The sequence below is a fragment of the Scyliorhinus torazame genome, chromosome 6 (assembly GCF_047496885.1).
Source record: "Scyliorhinus torazame isolate Kashiwa2021f chromosome 6, sScyTor2.1, whole genome shotgun sequence".
Taxonomy (NCBI): domain Eukaryota; kingdom Metazoa; phylum Chordata; class Chondrichthyes; order Carcharhiniformes; family Scyliorhinidae; genus Scyliorhinus; species Scyliorhinus torazame.
In genome coordinates, this window is record NC_092712.1 from 219,075,895 (window position 1) to 219,094,808 (window position 18,914).

The 18,914-nt window shown below is 47.8% G+C and overlaps 1 protein-coding gene across 6 annotated transcripts in view; it reads left to right on the plus strand.

The window, feature by feature from the left end:
* skap2 (src kinase associated phosphoprotein 2) overlaps positions 1–18,914 on the plus strand; it is a 1,200,731-nt gene that overhangs the window by 1,070,656 nt on the left and 111,161 nt on the right. For 3 of the 6 annotated variants that reach the window (XM_072509431.1, XM_072509435.1, XM_072509433.1), the window contains exon 11: positions 3,490–3,602. In XM_072509431.1, coding sequence (XP_072365532.1) covers positions 3,490–3,602 — 113 coding nt within the window. The remainder of the gene's footprint in view (positions 1–3,489; positions 3,603–18,914) is intronic. The other 3 variants (XM_072509432.1, XM_072509436.1, XM_072509434.1) reach the window with 1 other exon arrangement.

Below are 18,914 nucleotides of genomic sequence, written 5' to 3' on the forward strand. Positions count from 1 at the left end.
CCCAACTCAACTCACTTCCTCCACTACCTGACCCGACTCCAATCTCTTCCTCCACTAGCTAACCGACTCGACTCGCTTCCTCCACTACCTGACTTGACTCTCTTCCTCCACTACCCAACCCGACTCTCTTCCTCCACTACCCGACTCAACTCTCTTCCTCCACTACCCGACCCGAGTCTTTTCCTCCTCTACCCGACTCGACTCTCTTCCTCCACTACCTGACTTGACTCTCTTTCTCCACTATCCGACACGACTCTCTTCCTCCACTACCTGACCGACTCGACTCTCTTCCTGCACTACCTGACCGACTCGACTCTCTTCCTCCACTACCTGACTTGACTCTCTTCCTCCACTACCCAACCCGACTCTCTTCCTCCACTACCCGACTCAACTCTCTTCCTCCACTACCCGACTCGAGTCTTTTCCTCCTCTTCCCGACTCGGCTCTCTTCCTCCACTACCCAACCCGACTCTCTTTCTCCACTATCCGACTCGACTCTCTTCCTCCACTACCTGACCGACTCTGCTCTCTTCCTCCACTACCTGATCGACTCTACTCTCTTCCTGCACTACCCAACTAGATTCTCTTTCTCCACTACCCGACTCGACTCTCTTTCTCCACTACCCGACTCGACTCACTTCCTCCACTACCATCCCGACTCTCTTCCTGCACTACCAAACTCGACTCTCTTTCTCTACTACCCGACTCCACTCTTTTCCTCCACTACCCGACTCCACTCTCTTCCTCCACTACCCAACTCGACTCTACTCTCTTCCTCCACTACCGGACCGGACCCTACTCTCTTCTTCCACTACCTGACCCGATTCTACTCTCTTCCTCCACTACCTGATTCGACTCTCTTCCTCCACTACCTGACCAACTCTACTCTCTTCCTCCACTACCTTACCCGACTCTGCTGTCTTCCTCCACTACCTGACTTTCTTCTCTTCCTCCACTACCTGACCAGACTCTACTCTCTTCCTCCACGACCCAACTCTATTCTCTTCCTCCACGACCTGACCCGACTCGACTCTCTTCCTCCACTACCCGACTCGACTCTCTTCCTCCATTACCCGACTCGTCTCTTTTCCTCCTCGACCCGGCTCGACTCTCTTTCTCCACTACCTGACTCGACTCTTTTCCTCCTCTACCTGACTCGACTCTTTTCCTCCTCTACCCGACTCGACTCTCTTCCTCCACTACCCAACTCGACTCTCTTCCTCCACTACCCAAGCCGACTTTCTTCCTCCACTACCCGACTCGACTCTCTTCCTCCACTACCCGACTCGACTCTCTTCCTCCACTACCCAAACCGACTTTCTTCCTCCACTACCCGACTCGACTCTCTTCCTCCACTACCCGACTCGACTCTTTTCCTCCTCTACCCGACTCGACTCACTTCCTCCACTACCCAACTCAACTGTCTTCCTCCACTACCCGACCCGACTCTCTTCCTCCATGACCTGACCCGACTCGACTCTCTTCCTCCACTACCTGACACGACTCTACTCTCTTCCTTTACTACCCAACTCAACTCACTTCCTCCACTACCTGACCCGACTCCAATCTCTTCCTCCACTAGCTGACCGACTCTACTCTCTTCCTCCACTACCTGATTGACTCTACTCTCTTCCTCCACTACCTGACCGACTCTTCTCTCTTCCTCCACTACCTGACCGACTCTACTCTCTTCCTTCACAACTGACTGACTCTAATCTCTTCCTCCATTTCCTGTCCCGTCCCGACTCTCATCCTCCATTACCTGACCCAACTGTCTCTCTCTCCCCAACCTGATTCGACTCTCTTCCCAACCGCCTCTACTCTCTTCCTCCACAATCTGACCCGACTCTACTCTCTTCCTCCACTACTTGACCCGACTGTCTTCCTCCACTAACTGACCCGCTCTCTTTCTCCACTACCCAACACGACTCTCTTTCTCCGCAACCCGACTCGACTCTCTTCCCCCACTACCTGACCGACTCTACTCTCTTCCTGCACTACCTGACCGACTCGACTCTCTTCTTCCACTACCTGACTCGACTCTCTTCCTGAGAGGCCATTCTGCGTGTCGAGTCTGCACTGGCACTGTCTATCCACCTAACCTGCACATCTTTGGACTGTGGGAGGAAACCCACACAGGCACTGGGAGAACGTGAAAACTCCACACAGACAGTAACCCAAGTTGAGGTTGGACCTGGCTCCCTGGAACTCTGAGGCAGTAGTGCTATCACTGTTTCACCCTTGTTCCATTCTGTATTGGACCTTTGGATATATATAAGATATTGGCAGTGCTGCTCCTAATATATCACAATATTTACTTGAGGCATATCAAATTATTTTCCCAACAAATCGTGGCAAAAATTTTTCATTGTCGGTCCAGGGATCAGAACAGCAACTTGTATTTATATGACACTTTAAAACATCCCGAAGCACTTCAAGGCCACTTTATGAAACACGATAGACATAATAAGGAGATATTAGGATAGACCACATAAGGAGATATTAGGATAGACCAAAAGCTTGGCCAAAGAGTTGAGTTTTAAGTAATGCCTTAAAAGAGGAGTGTTTCAGGGAGGGCACTCTAGAGCTTGGGGCCTATGCAGCTGATGTCCAGTGGTGGTGGAATGATTAAAATCAGGGATGCTGAAGAGCATAGGTATCCCAAAGGATTGTGGGGCTGGAGTAGAGTGCAGAGACAGGGAGAGGCAAGGGATTTGAAAACAAAAATAATAAGTTTGAAATTGGGGTGTTGCTTAATAGGGAGTCAGCATATGTCCACCAGCACAGAAATTCGGTTTAGGTTAGAACATGGACAGCAGGGCAGCATGATGGTGCAATGCACCGTGCCGAGCCCGGGTTCGATCACTGTCCGTGTGGAGTTTGCACATTTTCTCCTTGTCTGCGTGGATCTCACCCCCACAACCCAAAGATGTCCAGAGTAGCTGGATTGGCCACGCTAAATTGCCTCTTAATTGGCAAACTTTAAAAAAAGTTTAATTTATTAATCCGGGCAGCAGAGTTTTGAATGACCTCAGGTTTACATAGGATAGAAGGTGACAGACCAGCCCGGAGTGCTTTGGGATAATCAATTCAGAGGTAATAAAACGCATGGAGGAGGCAAGGCTCCAACTTAGGCATTTACTGCCAGTACTATCATTGCAACAAAATCAGGGCCAATGATGCATCACAGTTGAAATAGCTTATAATACATAAAAATGGGCTTAATAGTCACTGAGACAATATGATCAATTGCCTATTTTTTCAAAATAGTTTTGCCATACCACAGAAACCCTTCCATAACAGGCTGAACATCTCTTTAATGCACTTATAGTTGTGGCTACAGTTTATTTCCTACTGTTTACTTTGTAGTTTTGTCATGCCAAAGTGCTATCTGGGTCAAAATGCTAAAGTACTTATATTTTAATCCTTTGCTACAGGCATTTTGAATTAATTATTGAATAATTATATTTTGTTTATCTTTTTAAAAAGCAGAGAAAGCCACTGACTACATCAATTACTACCAAGGATTGTGGGATTGTTCAGGAGATAGGTCCGACGAACTGACTTTTAAACGTGGCGATGTCATTTATGTTGTTAACAAGGTAAGCAGATACTATTGGACTAAATGCACTATTATTCACATTGAATATGAATGGTAGCACAGTGGTCAGCACTATTGCTTCATAGCGCCAGGCTCCCAGGTTTGATTCCCGGCTTGGCTTACTATCTGTGTGGTGTCTACATGTTCTCCCCGTGTTTGCGTGGGTTTGCTCCGCGTGTTCTGGTTTCCTCCACAAGTCCCGAAAGGCATGCTTGTTAAGTGAATTGGACATTCTGAATCATCCCTCTGTGTACCCGAACAGGTGCTGGAGTGTGGTGACTAGGGGCTTTACACAGTAACTTCATTGCAGTGGTAATGTAAACCTACTTGTGACACTAATAAATATTATTATTGTAAAATAAAAATCATGTTGAACATGTTAAGTTGCTGATGGGGAATTGCAGTAGTGCACTCTTCAGTGTACATGTTGAACTTGTTAAGTTGCTGATGGGGAATTGCAGTAGTGCACTCTTCAGTGTACATGTTGAACTTGTTAAGTGGCTGATGTGGAATTGCAGTCGTGCACTCTTCAGTGTACATGTTGAACGCGTTAAGTTGCTGATGGAGAATTGCAGTAGTGCACTCTTCAATGTATATGAGCACTGATGTACATTTTTAGTTGTGTTCATATTTGTTTTTTAACATGGGCATTATATTTTATAAAGAAAAACATTTAAGAAGCAAAATTAGTATTTATATTACACACATATTCATAATATTACAATATTTAATTAGAATATCAGTTGAAAGTCAGAGGAAATCAGGGGGAAAAACCCTTCACTGATTGGACTGATAGCTAGTATATAGAAAGATGGTTTTGTTTTTTGAAGGCTAATCATCTCAGCCCAGGGACCTCGCCGCAGAAGTTCCTCCGGGTAACCAAAGTTCAAAATACACAAGGGCAGTGGGAGAAATCACCCCCCCCCCAAAAATGCCCCAGAAAATTGAATGGCGGGGGCGACCAATCCCAGAAGTCACCCCGATAAATGGAAGTGACAGAGTCTGTGAGGTGCTGCTCTTCGATCACAGGTAGCATTCTCCAATGCTTGCATACTAGTGAACCTATCAGCAGCAGATATGGAGAGAAACAGCATGTGATTACAGGATAAATGAGCAGTGGGAAGGTGAATGTCAGCGCATTAGCCTGAGACATGCGCACCCGAGTGACAGCTTTAAGGGGCTGAGAGAGGGAGCGGGACTACAAGGGGGAGCAGGGCTGTGAAGGAGGAGAGAGACCAGCAGATTTACAGTACAACAAAGGTTATAACTGTTTGTTTGTACCCAGAGCACCAGCTCCATACCGTGGGATTGGAGACATCTTAAATTACAATCTGGTTAAGGTGTCAACTTCCTGTGGGCTTAGCTACAATGTAAGTGGATTCACTAGCTCGTGGAGAAGTAAAAATATCTTGAATATCTTTGTTCTGCTGGTTTGCGATCATTTACATCACTGATACTACCTCTTGAAGTCTAAACATACATCTTAGCATACAAATTAGGAGCAGAAGTAGGCCACTCGGGCCCTTGAATCTGCTCGACAACTCAATAAGACCATGGCTGATCTGATGATGGCCTCAACTTCACATTCTGCCTAGCCCCTGATAACCTTTTACTCCCCTGTTAGTCAATCATTTGTATACTTTTGCCTTAAAAGTATTCAGTAACTCTGTCTCCACTCCTCTCTGGAGAAGAGATTTTCAAAGCCTCACAACCCTGAGTGAAAAATATTCTCCTCATTGCTATCTTAAATGGGAGGGACTGTATCCCCTAGTTCTAGTCTCTCTCACAAGGGGAAACACCATTTCAACTCCATCCTGTCAAGTCTCCTCAGAATCTCATATATCTCCATAAGATCACCTCTCAATCTTCTAAACTCCAATAGATGCAGGCCGAGCTCTCCAACCTTTCCTCATAAGAAAACCCCCAATCCCAGGTATCAGTTGATTCCTTGCATCCCATTCACAACTACTTATCTTTGTACCATTAGCAAATTTAGCAACCATACATTTCATCCTTTCGTCAAAGTCATTGATATGAATTATAAATAGTGGAGAACCAGAAACGGATCCCTATGACACTCCACTTGTCACATCTTGCCAACTGGAAAATTACCCGTTTATGCCTATTTTCTTTTTCCTATTAGCTAACCAATCCTATATCCATGCTAATATGTTTATCCCCTACACCATGAGCTATTATTTTGCGTAGTAACCTTTGATGTGGAACCTTGTCAAATGTCTTCTGGAAATCTAAGTACAGAACATCCACTGGTTCCCCTTTATCCACGTTTCCTTGTTACTTCTTGGAGTATAACTTGGAGTTATACACTTGGAGTATAGTGTTCAATTCTGGTCGCCACACTACCAGAAGGATGTGGAGGCTTTAGAGAGGGTGCAGAAGAGATTTACCAGAATGTTGCCTGGTATGGAGGGCATAAGCTATGAGGAGCGGTTGAATAAACTCGGTTTGTTCTCACTGGAACGAAGGAGGTTGAGGGGCGACCTGATAGAGGTATACAAAATTATGAGGGGCATAGACAGAGTGGATAGTCAGAGGCTTTTCCCCAAGGTAGAGGGGTCAATTACTAGGGGGCATAGGTTTAAGGTGAGAGGGGCAAGGTTTAGAGTAGATGTACGAGGCAAGTTTTTTACGCAGAGGGTAGTGGGTACCTGGAACTCGCTACCGGAGGAGGTAGTGGAAGCAGGGACGATGGGGACATTTAAGGGGCATCTTGACAAATATATGAATAGGATGGGAATAGAAGGATACGGACCCAGGAAGTGTAGAAGATTGTAGTTTAGTCGGGCAGTATGGTCGGCACGGGCTTGGAGGGCCGAAGGGCCTGTTCCTGTGCTGTACATTTCTTTGTTCTTTGTTCCTCAAAAAACTTCAATAGATTAGCCAAACATGATTTCCCTTTCGCAAATCCATGTTGACTCTGCCTGACTGCATTGTGAATTTCTAAGTGCCCTACTATATCCTCCTTAATAATATATTCCAGCATTTTCCCTATGACGGATATTAAACCAAGTGGCCTGTAGTTTCCTGCTTTTCTTTAAATTGTAGAGTCACATTTACTATTTTCCAATCTGATGCGACCATTCCAGAATTTAGGAAATTTTGGAAAATTTAAACCAACACATCTATTATCCCAGCAGCCCTTTCTTTTCAGACTCCAGGATGAAGTCCATCAAAAACCAATGATGTGTCAGCCTTTAGTTCTAATAATTTTCTCAATACTCTTTTCCTGGTGCTTGGTTTAAGTTCCTCCTTTACTTTCACCTCCTGATCCACAATTATTTCTGGGATGCCACTTGTATCCTCTATAATGAAGACAAATGCAAAATATCTATTAAAGACATCTGCCATTTCCTTATTTTCCATTATTAATTCCCTGAACTCTCTCGATGAGAGAGTTTGCTTACTCTTTTCCTTCAAATGCCTGTAGAAACCCTTACTATCTATTTTTATATTTCTAGCTAGCTTTCAATTTCTTCCTCCTTATTAATCTTTTAGTCATTCTTTGCTGTTCTTTATATCCTGTCCAATCTTCTAAACTGGAGGGGCTGGTTTAGCACACTGGGATAAATAGCTGGCTTTTAAAGCACACCAAGGCAAGCCAGCAGTGCAGGTTCAATTCCCGTACCAGCCTCCCCGAACAGGCACTGGAATGTGGCGACTAGGGGCTTTTCACAGTAACTTCATTTGAAGCCTACTTGTGACAATAAGCAATTTTCATTTTTTCATTTTCAACTGCCAATCACCTTTGTGGAACTATACACTTTTTCTTTCAATCTGATACTACCCTCAACTTCCTTAGTTAGCCACTATTAGTGCATCCGTCCCTTAGAGTCTTTCTTTCTCACTGGAATGTATCTATTCTGAAAGTTCTCCTGAAATGTCTGCCAGAGCATCTCTACTGAGCCAACCCTTAACCTAATTTCCCAGTTCACTTGAGCCAGCTCCTATTTTTCTTGCTCTCACAATTGCTCTTATTTAAGTTTAAAACACTAGTCTTTGATCCACTCTCCTCCCCCTCAATCTGAATGTGAACATCAATCATATTAATCTGCTACTTAGGAGTACCTTCACTATGAGGTCAATAATTAATCCTGTCTCATTGCACAGGACCAGAACCAGTGCAGCCTGCTCTCTAGTTGGCTCTAGAACATGTTGCTCTGAGAAACTTTCCTGAAAACACTCTTACGGACTCATCATCTAGGTCACCTTTGCCAATCTTATTCATCCAATCTGTATGTAGATTATTATCACCCATGATTGTCACTGTACTTTCTTCACAAGCCCTCATTATTTCTTCTTGTATCCCCAATCCAACAATGTGGTTATTGCTAGGGGGCGTATAAACCACCTCCACAAGCGACTTTTTCCATTTACTATTTCTCATCTCCACTTAAACTGATTCCATATCCTGACCTCTAGAACGGGGGTCATCTCTCTCACTATTGTACCAATGTCATTCTTAATTTACAGAGCTACCCCTCCACCTTTTCTTAGCTTTCTGTTCTTCCATAGTGTTATATACTGTGAAATATTCAGGTCCTGCACTTTGTCATCTTGAAGCCATGTTTCTGTGATGGCTGTCAGATCATACATGTTTATTTCCATTTATGTTGCCAATTCATCTGCTTTGCTACAAATGCTCACGGCATTCAGATACAGAGCCTTTAATAATGTATTTTTCCCATTCTCCAAACTTTAGCATTATTTTTTGGTGTACTCTTGGTTTCTATCTGTTCCTTACTGCCATGCTCTGATCACCATTTCCCTCATTGCTACCTTGCTCTCTTGCTGTGTTTTCTCTATTTAATTTATCACATCATCCCTATCACTATTTGAATGAGGATAGACTTCTTGCTATTGCCTATTTATATAGGTGGAAGAGTTTGAGAAATTTTCAATTGCATAATTAATTCTGATGGTTCAAGAGCTAGATTACTGACCAAAAAATAGTGGGAATGTCACAAGGCTAAGGAATTGTCGGGCACAGAGTGGGCACGGGCAAAATTAAGAACAGATAGCTGGGGGCCTTTATCATGTGTCACAAATGCACATGTTACCACATTAAAAACTCCTGTTATGCACAACCTTAAGGTCTTGCTGTCATTAACCCTCCTCCCAGTGAGATAGCACTTCATCCCATCAGGACACAGCTCTTCTCGCAGGCCCGAAGGTCCGACAAATGGGGAGGCCCACTCGAAGAGAATACAACATAATTCCTGAAAGGGCTCGAGTATTAATCAGTGAGCCTTGGACCCTCGCCCCTAATGTCCCTCTAGTGCAACAAAGTGATATAGGGCTACAAGTCACTTGCACATGAGCTGGGGAGTCAGCATGCTGGCAACAGGCAGACAGGAGTCAGACATAAACAATAACTGAGGTGTATCACAGAGCTTTCCTCACTGCAGCCGTCATCAACCTCCTGCATTTTCTGGTCAGCAGGCACAAGGACTCCCCAGGCCCAGCATCCTGGTAGAAGTCTTACAACACCAGGTTAAAGTCCAACAGGTTTGTTTCGAATCACTAACTTTCGGAGCACTGCTCCTTCCTCAGGTGACTCAGTGCTCCGTAAGCTAGTGATTCGAAACAAATCTGTTGGACTTTAACCTGGTGTTGTAAGACTTCTTACTGTGCTCACCCCAGTCCAATGCCGGCGTCTCCACATCACAGCACCTTGATGACTGAGGTTTACTGCAATCCTCCTTCCATGGTCACAGAGGGGTTAGCACAATCATGGTGGGGGTGGGGCTTCTTCTTAAGCTGTCAGACAACATGGTGTTGCTTTAGTGTGAAGGAGAAAGCTATGAGGACAGCCCTGGTCCTTTTATCCCATGCAAGCCCTCACCCCGCCTGTCCTCCATCCTCCGGCTCCTCTTGGGCCTCTTCCTCTACTCTCTCCTGACCTTACTCCTCATCCGAGGAGACGTTCCACTCCTCCAAGTTTTCATCAGTAAAGTGGTTGCTCCGCTGCAATGCCAAGTTATGTAGGCCGCAGCAGACCACCACGATGCGGGAGACCCTCTGGGGACTTTGTAGGGCCGTAACAGACCTGTTGAAGCAGTGGAAGGGCATCTTAAAGAGATCGATGCATTGCTCAATCACAGACTGGGTGACACCGTGACCCTTGATAAAACACAAGCCTTTGCTTCAGCCTTAGGCCTCCACCCTAGCGTCATCAGCCAAGACCTCAGCAAGCCATCTCTGCAACCCTGTTTGACTCTCGAATATTCCAGGGATTTGCAATTGTCCAAGGATGAAGCTACCATACATAAAATTTACAGTGCAGAAGGAAAATGTGCACACAAGTGCATGAACCTCATTTGGTGGTCACACATCAGCTGGACATTAGGGAGTGGAACCCCTTCCTGTTGATCAATGGGATTTCCTGATGCCATGAGGCACATAGAGCAACATGAGTGCAGCCGATTTGCCCCCTGCACCTGCAGCAGACCAACTATGGTGACGAATCCCACAGTTCTCTCATCCTGCTGGGCCTGGCCTAGGATGAAATGGATGAAGTCCAAAGCCCTAGCATTGAAAGCATAAAGTGCACCAGTGAGTTCACGGATGCATTTATGGACGGACGACTGCGGAATGCCATACAGGTCACACGTGGAGCCATGGAACGAACCTTTTGCACAGAAGTTGGGAGCTGCCGTGACCTTCACGGTCACAGTGAGGGGATGCCCTCCACCTCCACATGACCAAGTTTGACAGAACGTGGCACATGTACTGCACTGTCTCACTGTCGAGGCAGAATCACCTGAGACACGTTGACCCATAGCTCCATGAAGGACTCACGGTCCTGTATACTCTCAGTCTCCTCCTTTGCTTTCGTGCCCCCTCTGTTCAGCTGCTGCTGCCTCTGGCCCTTGAGTCTGCCCTTTGGCCCCCAGGTCTCCTGCTGCTGGGTCTTCCCTGGGTGCCACCATTTGTTGCTGCTGGAGTTTTCCCCACTTAACGTCAGCACCTCGCCTCACCCATTGTCCTCCCAGTCTTGGATGCAGCCAGTCCTATACCTTATCCAGTGGCTGCCACTCAAGCACATGTCTGGTGCTTCTTCATCTCCATTGCTTGACTTGTCCCAGTCAATGCCCTAGCCCCTTCAGAGTCGCCTGTAACCTCCCGTCTGCTTGTCCCCTCCTTTATTCTCCACATCATTCTGGGTTCTGACAGGTGATTTCAGTGGTTACGCATCCCTCATGGGCAGGGTCAACATTACCCGTTCTCTTTGATGGGTAATGGATTCTCAATGGCAGGCGCTGGGGACATGCAGACACGGTCCCTCTTGATCCTGCGCACCCAAGAGTTTATCCTTGAACTATGAATTATCATCCCTTTCCTTGACTTTGGGAATATGGGATCTGACACCATTAAGGGTTCACTCATGAGGGCCAATTAATTTGATGAGCATGAGTCTCAGGAATGTATGAGGGCAGAATTACTTTACACATCAGGGATAGTAAAGACTAATAGGCACCCTTCTTACTCAGGCTGCATCATCCGGAGATCTCCGTGCTCTCTGGCCTTTGCACTTAAGACTCCTGGGGGACTCCTGGATAGCCCCACCCCTCCCCCTATTCCCCTCCCGGGTCTGTCCCTGGGTCAGCACGCTGATGTCAGGAGAAAGCGGTCTGCCTTGCTGAGCTCTGGGCATGCGCACTGCTGAGGTGACAGGCATGCATGGGACGGCCAGTATTCTGAAAGCCGGTCACGGCTGGCACTTTTAAAAACTGGTGACGGTGGTTGGGCACTTCATCCCGCGATCGGGCTGGCCTGCCGACCCTCCCCACACCCGCCCGCGATCCACCTGCGGCTCGCGACCCTGACTTTGAAAATGACTGTGGTAGAGAAGGGTGCTTGCCTCTTTCTTCCCTCTTGGAGGACATGGCGCCTGGTTTCTGTTTTAAAAAAATAGTAGTAATTCACGTCCATGTGACATGACGCCTGGTGGACGGGAAGATTCAGTGAGGTCTGAAGATTCGACTTTAACCTCGTGAAGTAAATTATAACGCATTCAAATTTATGCACAGCAGGTTCACGCCCTTCCTGGGCATGAAGTTTCATAGAATTTACAGTGCAGAAGGAGGCCATTCGGCCCATCGAGTCTGCTCCGGCTCTTGGAAAGAGCACCCTATCCAAGGTCAACACTTCCACCCTATCCCCATAACCCAGTAACCCCACCCAACACTAAGGGCAATTTTGGACACTAAGGGCAATTTATCATGGCCAATCCACCTAACCTGCACATCTTTGGACTGTGGGAGGAAACCGGAGCACCCAGAGGAAACCCACGCACACACGGGGAGGATATACAGACTCCGCACAGACAGAGACCCAAGCCGGAATTGAACCTGGGACCTTGGAGCTGTGAAGCAATTGTGCTGTCCATAATGCTACCATGCTGCCATCAGGAGGGCCTGGGATCATGACGATTAGAAATCTTGCCGGTGCAAATCCCAATTTTGGCCTCTTGTGATATTTTATGGCCTGCTAAATTCCGCCCAATGACTACAAGGGCTGTGTCCTCCCTCTGCATCCAATCAAGCGTGAATTTTCTTTTTGTTTTTACCGTTTGAAGCTGATGACAGTTCTTTTAATATATGAATGATTAAATATTTTCCGTAATGTATCACAAAATATTCGGCGTGTATTCATAAGATATAGGAGCAGAATTGGGCCAATCGGCCCATCGAGGCTGCTCCGTCATTCTATCATGGCTGATGTGTTCTTCATCTGCCACCTACAATGTTACAGGCCAAGAGCTGGTTTGCAAATCAGCCAGAGCATCTCCTCCCTAGAACACAAGACCTAGGAGCAGGAGTTGGCAGTTGAGCCTTCTGAGCCTGAACACCTTCAATGTGATCATGGCTGATCCCATCATGGCCTCACCTCCACCGTCCTGCCCGTTCTCCATAACCTTTCAACCCGTTACCAATTAAAAATGTATCTAACTTCTCTTTAAATTTACTCACTGTCCCTGCATCCGCCGTACTCTGGAGTAGCAAATTCCACAGATTCACAGCCCTTTGGGAGAAGTAGTTTTTCCTCAAATCTGTTTTAAATTTGCTACCTCTTATTCTAAGATTATGACCTTTCGTTTTAGAATGGCCCACAAGAGGAAGCATCAGTTCCACGTCTACTTTATCCATACCTTTTAGCATCTTATACCTCAATTAGGTCTCCCCTCATTCTTCTAAACTCTGGAGAGTATAGGCCTGAACGCTTCAATCTTTCCTCACACAACAGAATTAAATGTATTCAATCTTATTCAAGGTTCATAGTTCGTGAACATGCCAGAATATCAAGCTTGCAGCCTACTGAGATGAAGGAGGGCCATTTGTGACGCATTTACTAACTTAGGTTGCCCATCACTGCCCTATAGCATTGTAACTTCTCAATGACCTGAACTCCCGGTCCTTGAAACTCTGAGCCAACATTTACCTGTGCTGCCAAAGTGTTCAAAGTTTATTTCCAAAGCTGTTTTTAGTATCAGATTGGTGACAAATAAAAGTGCAGTTGAGTTACACAGAAGTTGGTTATAAAATAATTTAACTAATTCTTCACGACAAACATTTGGAGGTTCAACCTATCGGTCATTACTAACAACTGAGATTTAACCTATTTTGTTTTTGGCTTGAAAGAATTCTATTATGATTTCATTTGAATAGCTGAACTATTAACCACTGGGCCTTTCATGTCTGAAACAGGTCTACGAACAGTTCACACATTTACACATGTCGGTCTACTATTTGCTACTCATATGCACTTATCATACTAAACCAATCAACATTCAACCAAAACAAAGGCTGTGAATTGTAGTAATGTCAGACTTGTGATTTACGCCACCTGGTGCACATTAGCCAGCTGTGTCATGAATATGTTCTAAGGGGAACAAAGTACAGGCCTAATATCACTCATTGTGTTTGCCTCAATTGAATATTTGACTGTCCAAAGTTTAAAAATCTAAACATTGCAGAAAACATTTTGAAAATTCTAAAAAGTTATGAATTAAGTGACACAAGTGTAGTTATCTGCCAGATTTTGTTTATGTCAAATATTGTGGTAAAACTGAGGATTTAGTTACCTTTCTTATTTTTGCTGTATGCTGGCATCCATTTGTGAATGAATTAAAAGTACAGCAGTTATTCAGTTTAGTACTTCTCATCCAAGGTTTCTGTCTGTAATTAGAGAGATTGGATTTTATTTTGTTGCCTTAAGTGATGCCAGAATTCTTTCCAGTGCGCAACATTCTGTCTGTCTGATCCTTATACTCGTAGATGTCTCTGATTTGCATTGCTGACCAGAAACAAAGTATTGGAAAAATGTTCACTCACTGATTGAGTATTAATAATGATTTACACCTACTTCAGAACTTGAGCACATGGCCTCGGCTCACACTTCAATACAGTAATGGAGAAGAGCTATATTGTGCAATAAATTATCTTTAGGAGAAGACATTGGATGCTGCAGGTCTCATCCACTTGCTTCGTGAGATACCCAACTGATCTCATGAAGGGAAGAGCAGGGAGTTCTCTCAAAATCATGGTCTACATTCCTGCTTCATTTACTAAAAGCAGATTAACTGATCATTCATCTCATTGCTGTTTGTAAAACTTTGGGGTGAGGTTTTCTGGGCTCCCCATGGCATGTTTCAAGGCAGCCTGCCGTTGACCGGCAGTGGAATCGTCTGCTCCCGCTGCTGTCAATGGTATTTCCTGTTTAATCCACCCCACGACACCAGGAAACCCACAGCCAGAAGATCTCACCCTTGGCCTTTGCAAATTGGCTTCCATATTTTCTTTTTTTTAATAAATATTTTATTGAGGTATTTATGGTTTTCTAACAGTAACAGAAGACACAGTGTACATACAAATAAAAACGTAGTGCAAAAGCCGTCTTCCTCTCTCACAGGTCCCACCTTTTCTAGACCTGCCTGCGTAGGAAATCTCGCGCCTGCAGGTACCTAAATTAATTCCCTCCCGCCAATTCAAATTTCTGCTCCAACTCCCTCAGGCTGGAAAGCTCCCCTCTATGAAGGCATTTAAAAGTTTATTGGATAAACATATGGATGATAATGGCATAGTGTAGGTTAGATGGCTTTTGTTTCGGTGCAACATCGTGGGCCGAAGGGCCTGTACTGCGCTGTATTGTTCTATGTTCTATATGAACATATCGCCCATCCTCTCGATCCCTGCTCTCTACCACCTCCGGAACCTTCCATCTAACCTCCCTGGGGCAAACCGGTGATTATTGCAGATTGGAGACCAGACCGATACTCCCTCTGCTCCAACATGTCTCCTCTATTGCCCCCAGACTCTCAGTGCCGCGACCACACGGGGCTGGTGGAGTAGCGTGCCGGCAGGAACGGCAGAGACGCCGTTACCAACGCCCCCAAACTAGTGCCCTTACAAGATGCCGCCTCTACTCACTCCAACACCGACACCCCCCCCACCATCCACTTCCGAATCCTGGCTGTATTCGCCGCCCAGTAATAATTACTAAAGTTCGGCACTGCCAGCCCGCCCTCCCCCTGGCTGCGCTCCAACATCCCCTTTTTAACTCGCGGGGTCTTACCCGCCCATACATAGCCCAAGATCATTTTGTTGACCCGTTTAAAAAAGGACCGAGGAATAAAGATGGGGAGACACTGAAACACAAACAGGAATCTCGGGAGTGCCGTCCTTTTCACTGTCTGTACCCTCCCAGCCAGTGACAACGGGAGCACGTCACACCTCCGAAAATCCTCCTTCATTTGGTCTACTATTTGGGCCAGATTAAGCTTGTGCAGCCGTTCCCATTCCCACGCCTAGGTACCGAAAGCTTCCCCCTACCACTCTAAACGGCAGTTCCCCCAATCACCTCTCCTGCCCCCTTGCCTGGATTGCGACTATCTCGCTTTTCCCCATGGTCAATTTGTAATCTGAAAACTGGCCAAAATCCCCCAGAATCCCCATAATTTCTTCCATCCCTTCCAATGGGTCCGACACGTATAAGAGCAGATCATCCGCGTATAGCGAGACTTTGTGTTCCACCCCTCCCCGGACCAGTCCCTTCCAGACCTTTGAGGCTCTCAACGCAATTGCCAGCGGTTCTATGGCCAGTGCGAACAACAGTGGGGAGAGGGGGCATCCTCGTTCCCCGGTGCAGCCTTGTGGTGGTATGTATTAGGGGTAGTACGGTACCTGTGAAGCCGAGAGGCTATTGGCTGACAGGTCCCGGGTCCTGGTTGGATCTGCCGCCTGAAGGGGGAGTATAAGAGCTGGAGTTCTCCCAGCAGCCGCATTCTGTAACTGAGCTGCTGGGGAACAAGTCTTGCTTAATAAAGCCTCGATTGATTTCCTCTCTTCTGAGTGAGTAATTGTTGCGCTACAATTTATTAAGCAAGCTTAAAAGACAATGGAGCTCCGGATCGCCCCGGAGTGTCTGCGAATCAGCCCCCATGCTGCAAACTCTGCGGCCGTGTTTTAACATTGGCTAGCATGCTTCGAAGGTTACCTTTGAACGGCCCCCGGCTGGACCACAGAAGATCAGAAAATGCAGGTCCTGCATTCCAGGGTGAGCCCGGAGATCTACACGCTCATCGAAGATGCGGAGGATTTCCCGACGGTGCTCGCCATGCTGAAAGGAGTCTACATTCGGCCCATAAACCAGGTCTACGCACGCCACCAACTCGCGACGAGACGGCAAATCCCCGGAGAATTGCTCGACGAGTTCTACAGCGCGCTCTTGATTTTGGGAAGGAACTGCAACTGCCCGTCGGTGACCGCAAACGAGCACACGGAGCTCCTAATCAGGGATGCTTTTGTGGCAGGTATGACTTCTTCTCAAATTCGCCAAAGACTGTTCGAGAGAGACTCATTAGGACGCACAGAGGCACGGGCCCTTGTGGCCTCCCTCGACGTGGCCTCACAAAATGCCCGCGCCTACGGCCTCGACCGCGCGGCGGCTCTGTGGACTCCCGTTGCGACCGACTCCCCGGCACCCCCCACCCCCCCTGCGCGGCTAGAGCACCAGACCATCCCGGTGGGCCCCGCTGCTATTTTTGTGGGCAGGCGAAACACCCCCGGCAGCGCTGCCCGTCCCGCTCAGCTACTTGTAAAAGCTGCGGCAAAAAGGGGCATTACGCAGCGGTGTCCTAGTCCCGGGGGTTCGCCGCAATCTCCGGGGCAGAACGGGGACGGCAGACTCAACCCCCCTAGCGCTCCATGTGCGGACCGTGGGCGCCGCCATTTTGGGCCCCGGACACCACGTGGGGAGGATGGGCGCCGCCATCTTGTGACCCCCGGCCACGTGCAATCCATGGGGGTGGCCATTTTGTCCACCCCCGACCGCCTGCGATCCATGGACGCCGCCATCTTGGCTGATAGCCAAGGACCCCAGCATAGACGGCTCCACGGGGTCGGAAGAAAACGCCACGGTGCAGCAACCAAGGCTGGCTTCGGTCACCCTGGACCAATCGCAGCCCCAGACCCTCCAAACGGCAACGACAACGGTGCTGGTCAACGGGTACGAGACGCCATGCCTAATCGACTCTGGGAGCACGGAAAGTTTTATCCACCCGGATACGGTAAGACGCTGTTTTCTCTCTATTCGTCCGAGTACCCAAAAGATTTTTCTGGCAGCGGGATCCCATTCCGTAGAGATCAAAGGGTTCGGCATCGTGAACCTAACGGTGCAAGGGAGGGAGTTTAAGAATTATAGGCTTTATGTCCTTCCCCAACTCTGCGCTCCCACTCTCCTGGGGTTAGATTTCCAGTGTAACCTCCAGAGCCTTGCGTTCCAATTCGGCGGCCCAATACCCCCACTCACTATCTGCAGCCTCGCGACCCTCAAGGTTGAACCGCCTTCCTTGTTTGCGAACCTCACCCCGGATTGCAAACCCATCACCACTAGCAGCAGACGGTACAGCGCCCAGGACCGAACCTTTATCCGGTCTGAAGTCCAGCGGCTGCTGAAGGAAGGCATAATCCAGGCCAGCAATAGTCCATGGAGAGCCCAGGTGGTAGTTGTGAAGACCGGGGAGAAGCAGAGGATGGTCGTAGACTATAGTCAGACCATCAATAGGTACACGCAGCTCGATGCGTACCCTCTCCCCCGCATATCCGACATGGTCAATCGGATTGCACAGTACAAGGTCTTTTCCACCGTGGACCTCAAGTCTGCATACCACCAGCTCCCCATCCGCCCGAGTGACCGCAAGTACACGGCCTTCGAGGCAGACGGGCGGCTCCACCACTTCTTAAGGGTCCCATTCGGCGTCACGAACGGAGTCTCGGTCTTCCAACGGGAGATGGACCGAATGGTTGATCATGGGTTGCGGGCCACGTTCCCATACCTCGACAATGTAACCATCTGCGGCCATGACCAGCAGGACCACGACGCCAACCTCCGCAAATTCCTCCAGACCGCTAACGCCCTGAACCTCACCTATAACGAGGAAAAATGCGTTTTTAGCACCAACCGTCTGGCCATCCTGGGATACGTAGTGCGCAATGGAGTGATAGGCCCCGACCCCGAACGCATGCGCCCCCTTATGGAATTTCCCCTCCCCCCACTGCTCCAAAGCTCTGAAACGCTGCCTGGACTTCTTTTCATATTACGCCCAGTGGGTTCCCCAGTACGCAGACAAGGCCCGCCCGTTAATCCAGTCCACTACCTTCCCCCTGTTGACAGAGGCCCGCCAGGCCTTCAGCCGCATCAAAGCTCGATATCGCAAAGGCCACGATGCATGCAATCGACGAGTCCCTCCCCTTCCAGGTCGAGAGCGATGCATCCGATTTGGCTCTGGCGGCCACTCTCAACCAAGCGGGCAGACCCGTGGCCTTTTTCTCCCGGGGCCCTCCACGCCTCAGAAATCCGCCACTCCTCAGTGGAAAAGGAAGCCCAAGCCATAGTGGAAGCTGTGCGACATTGGAGGCATTATCTGGCCGGCAGGAGATTCATTCTCCTCACTGACCAACGGTCGGTAGCCTTTATGTTCGATAATGCACAGCGGGGCAAAATCAAGAAAGGCAAGATCTTGAGGTGGAGGATTGAGCTCTCCACCTATAACTATGAGATCTTGTATCGTCCCGGAAAGCTGAACGAGCCGTCCGATGCCCTATCCCGCGGCATATGTGCCAACGCACAAGTAGACCGCCTCCAAGCCCTCCACGAGGACCTCTGCCACCCAGGGGTCACTCGATTCTACCATTTCGTGAAGTCCCGCAACCTTCCCTACTCTGTTGAGGAGGTCCGTACAGCCACCAGGAACTGCCAAATCTGCGCAGAGTGCAAACCGCACTTTTTCAGG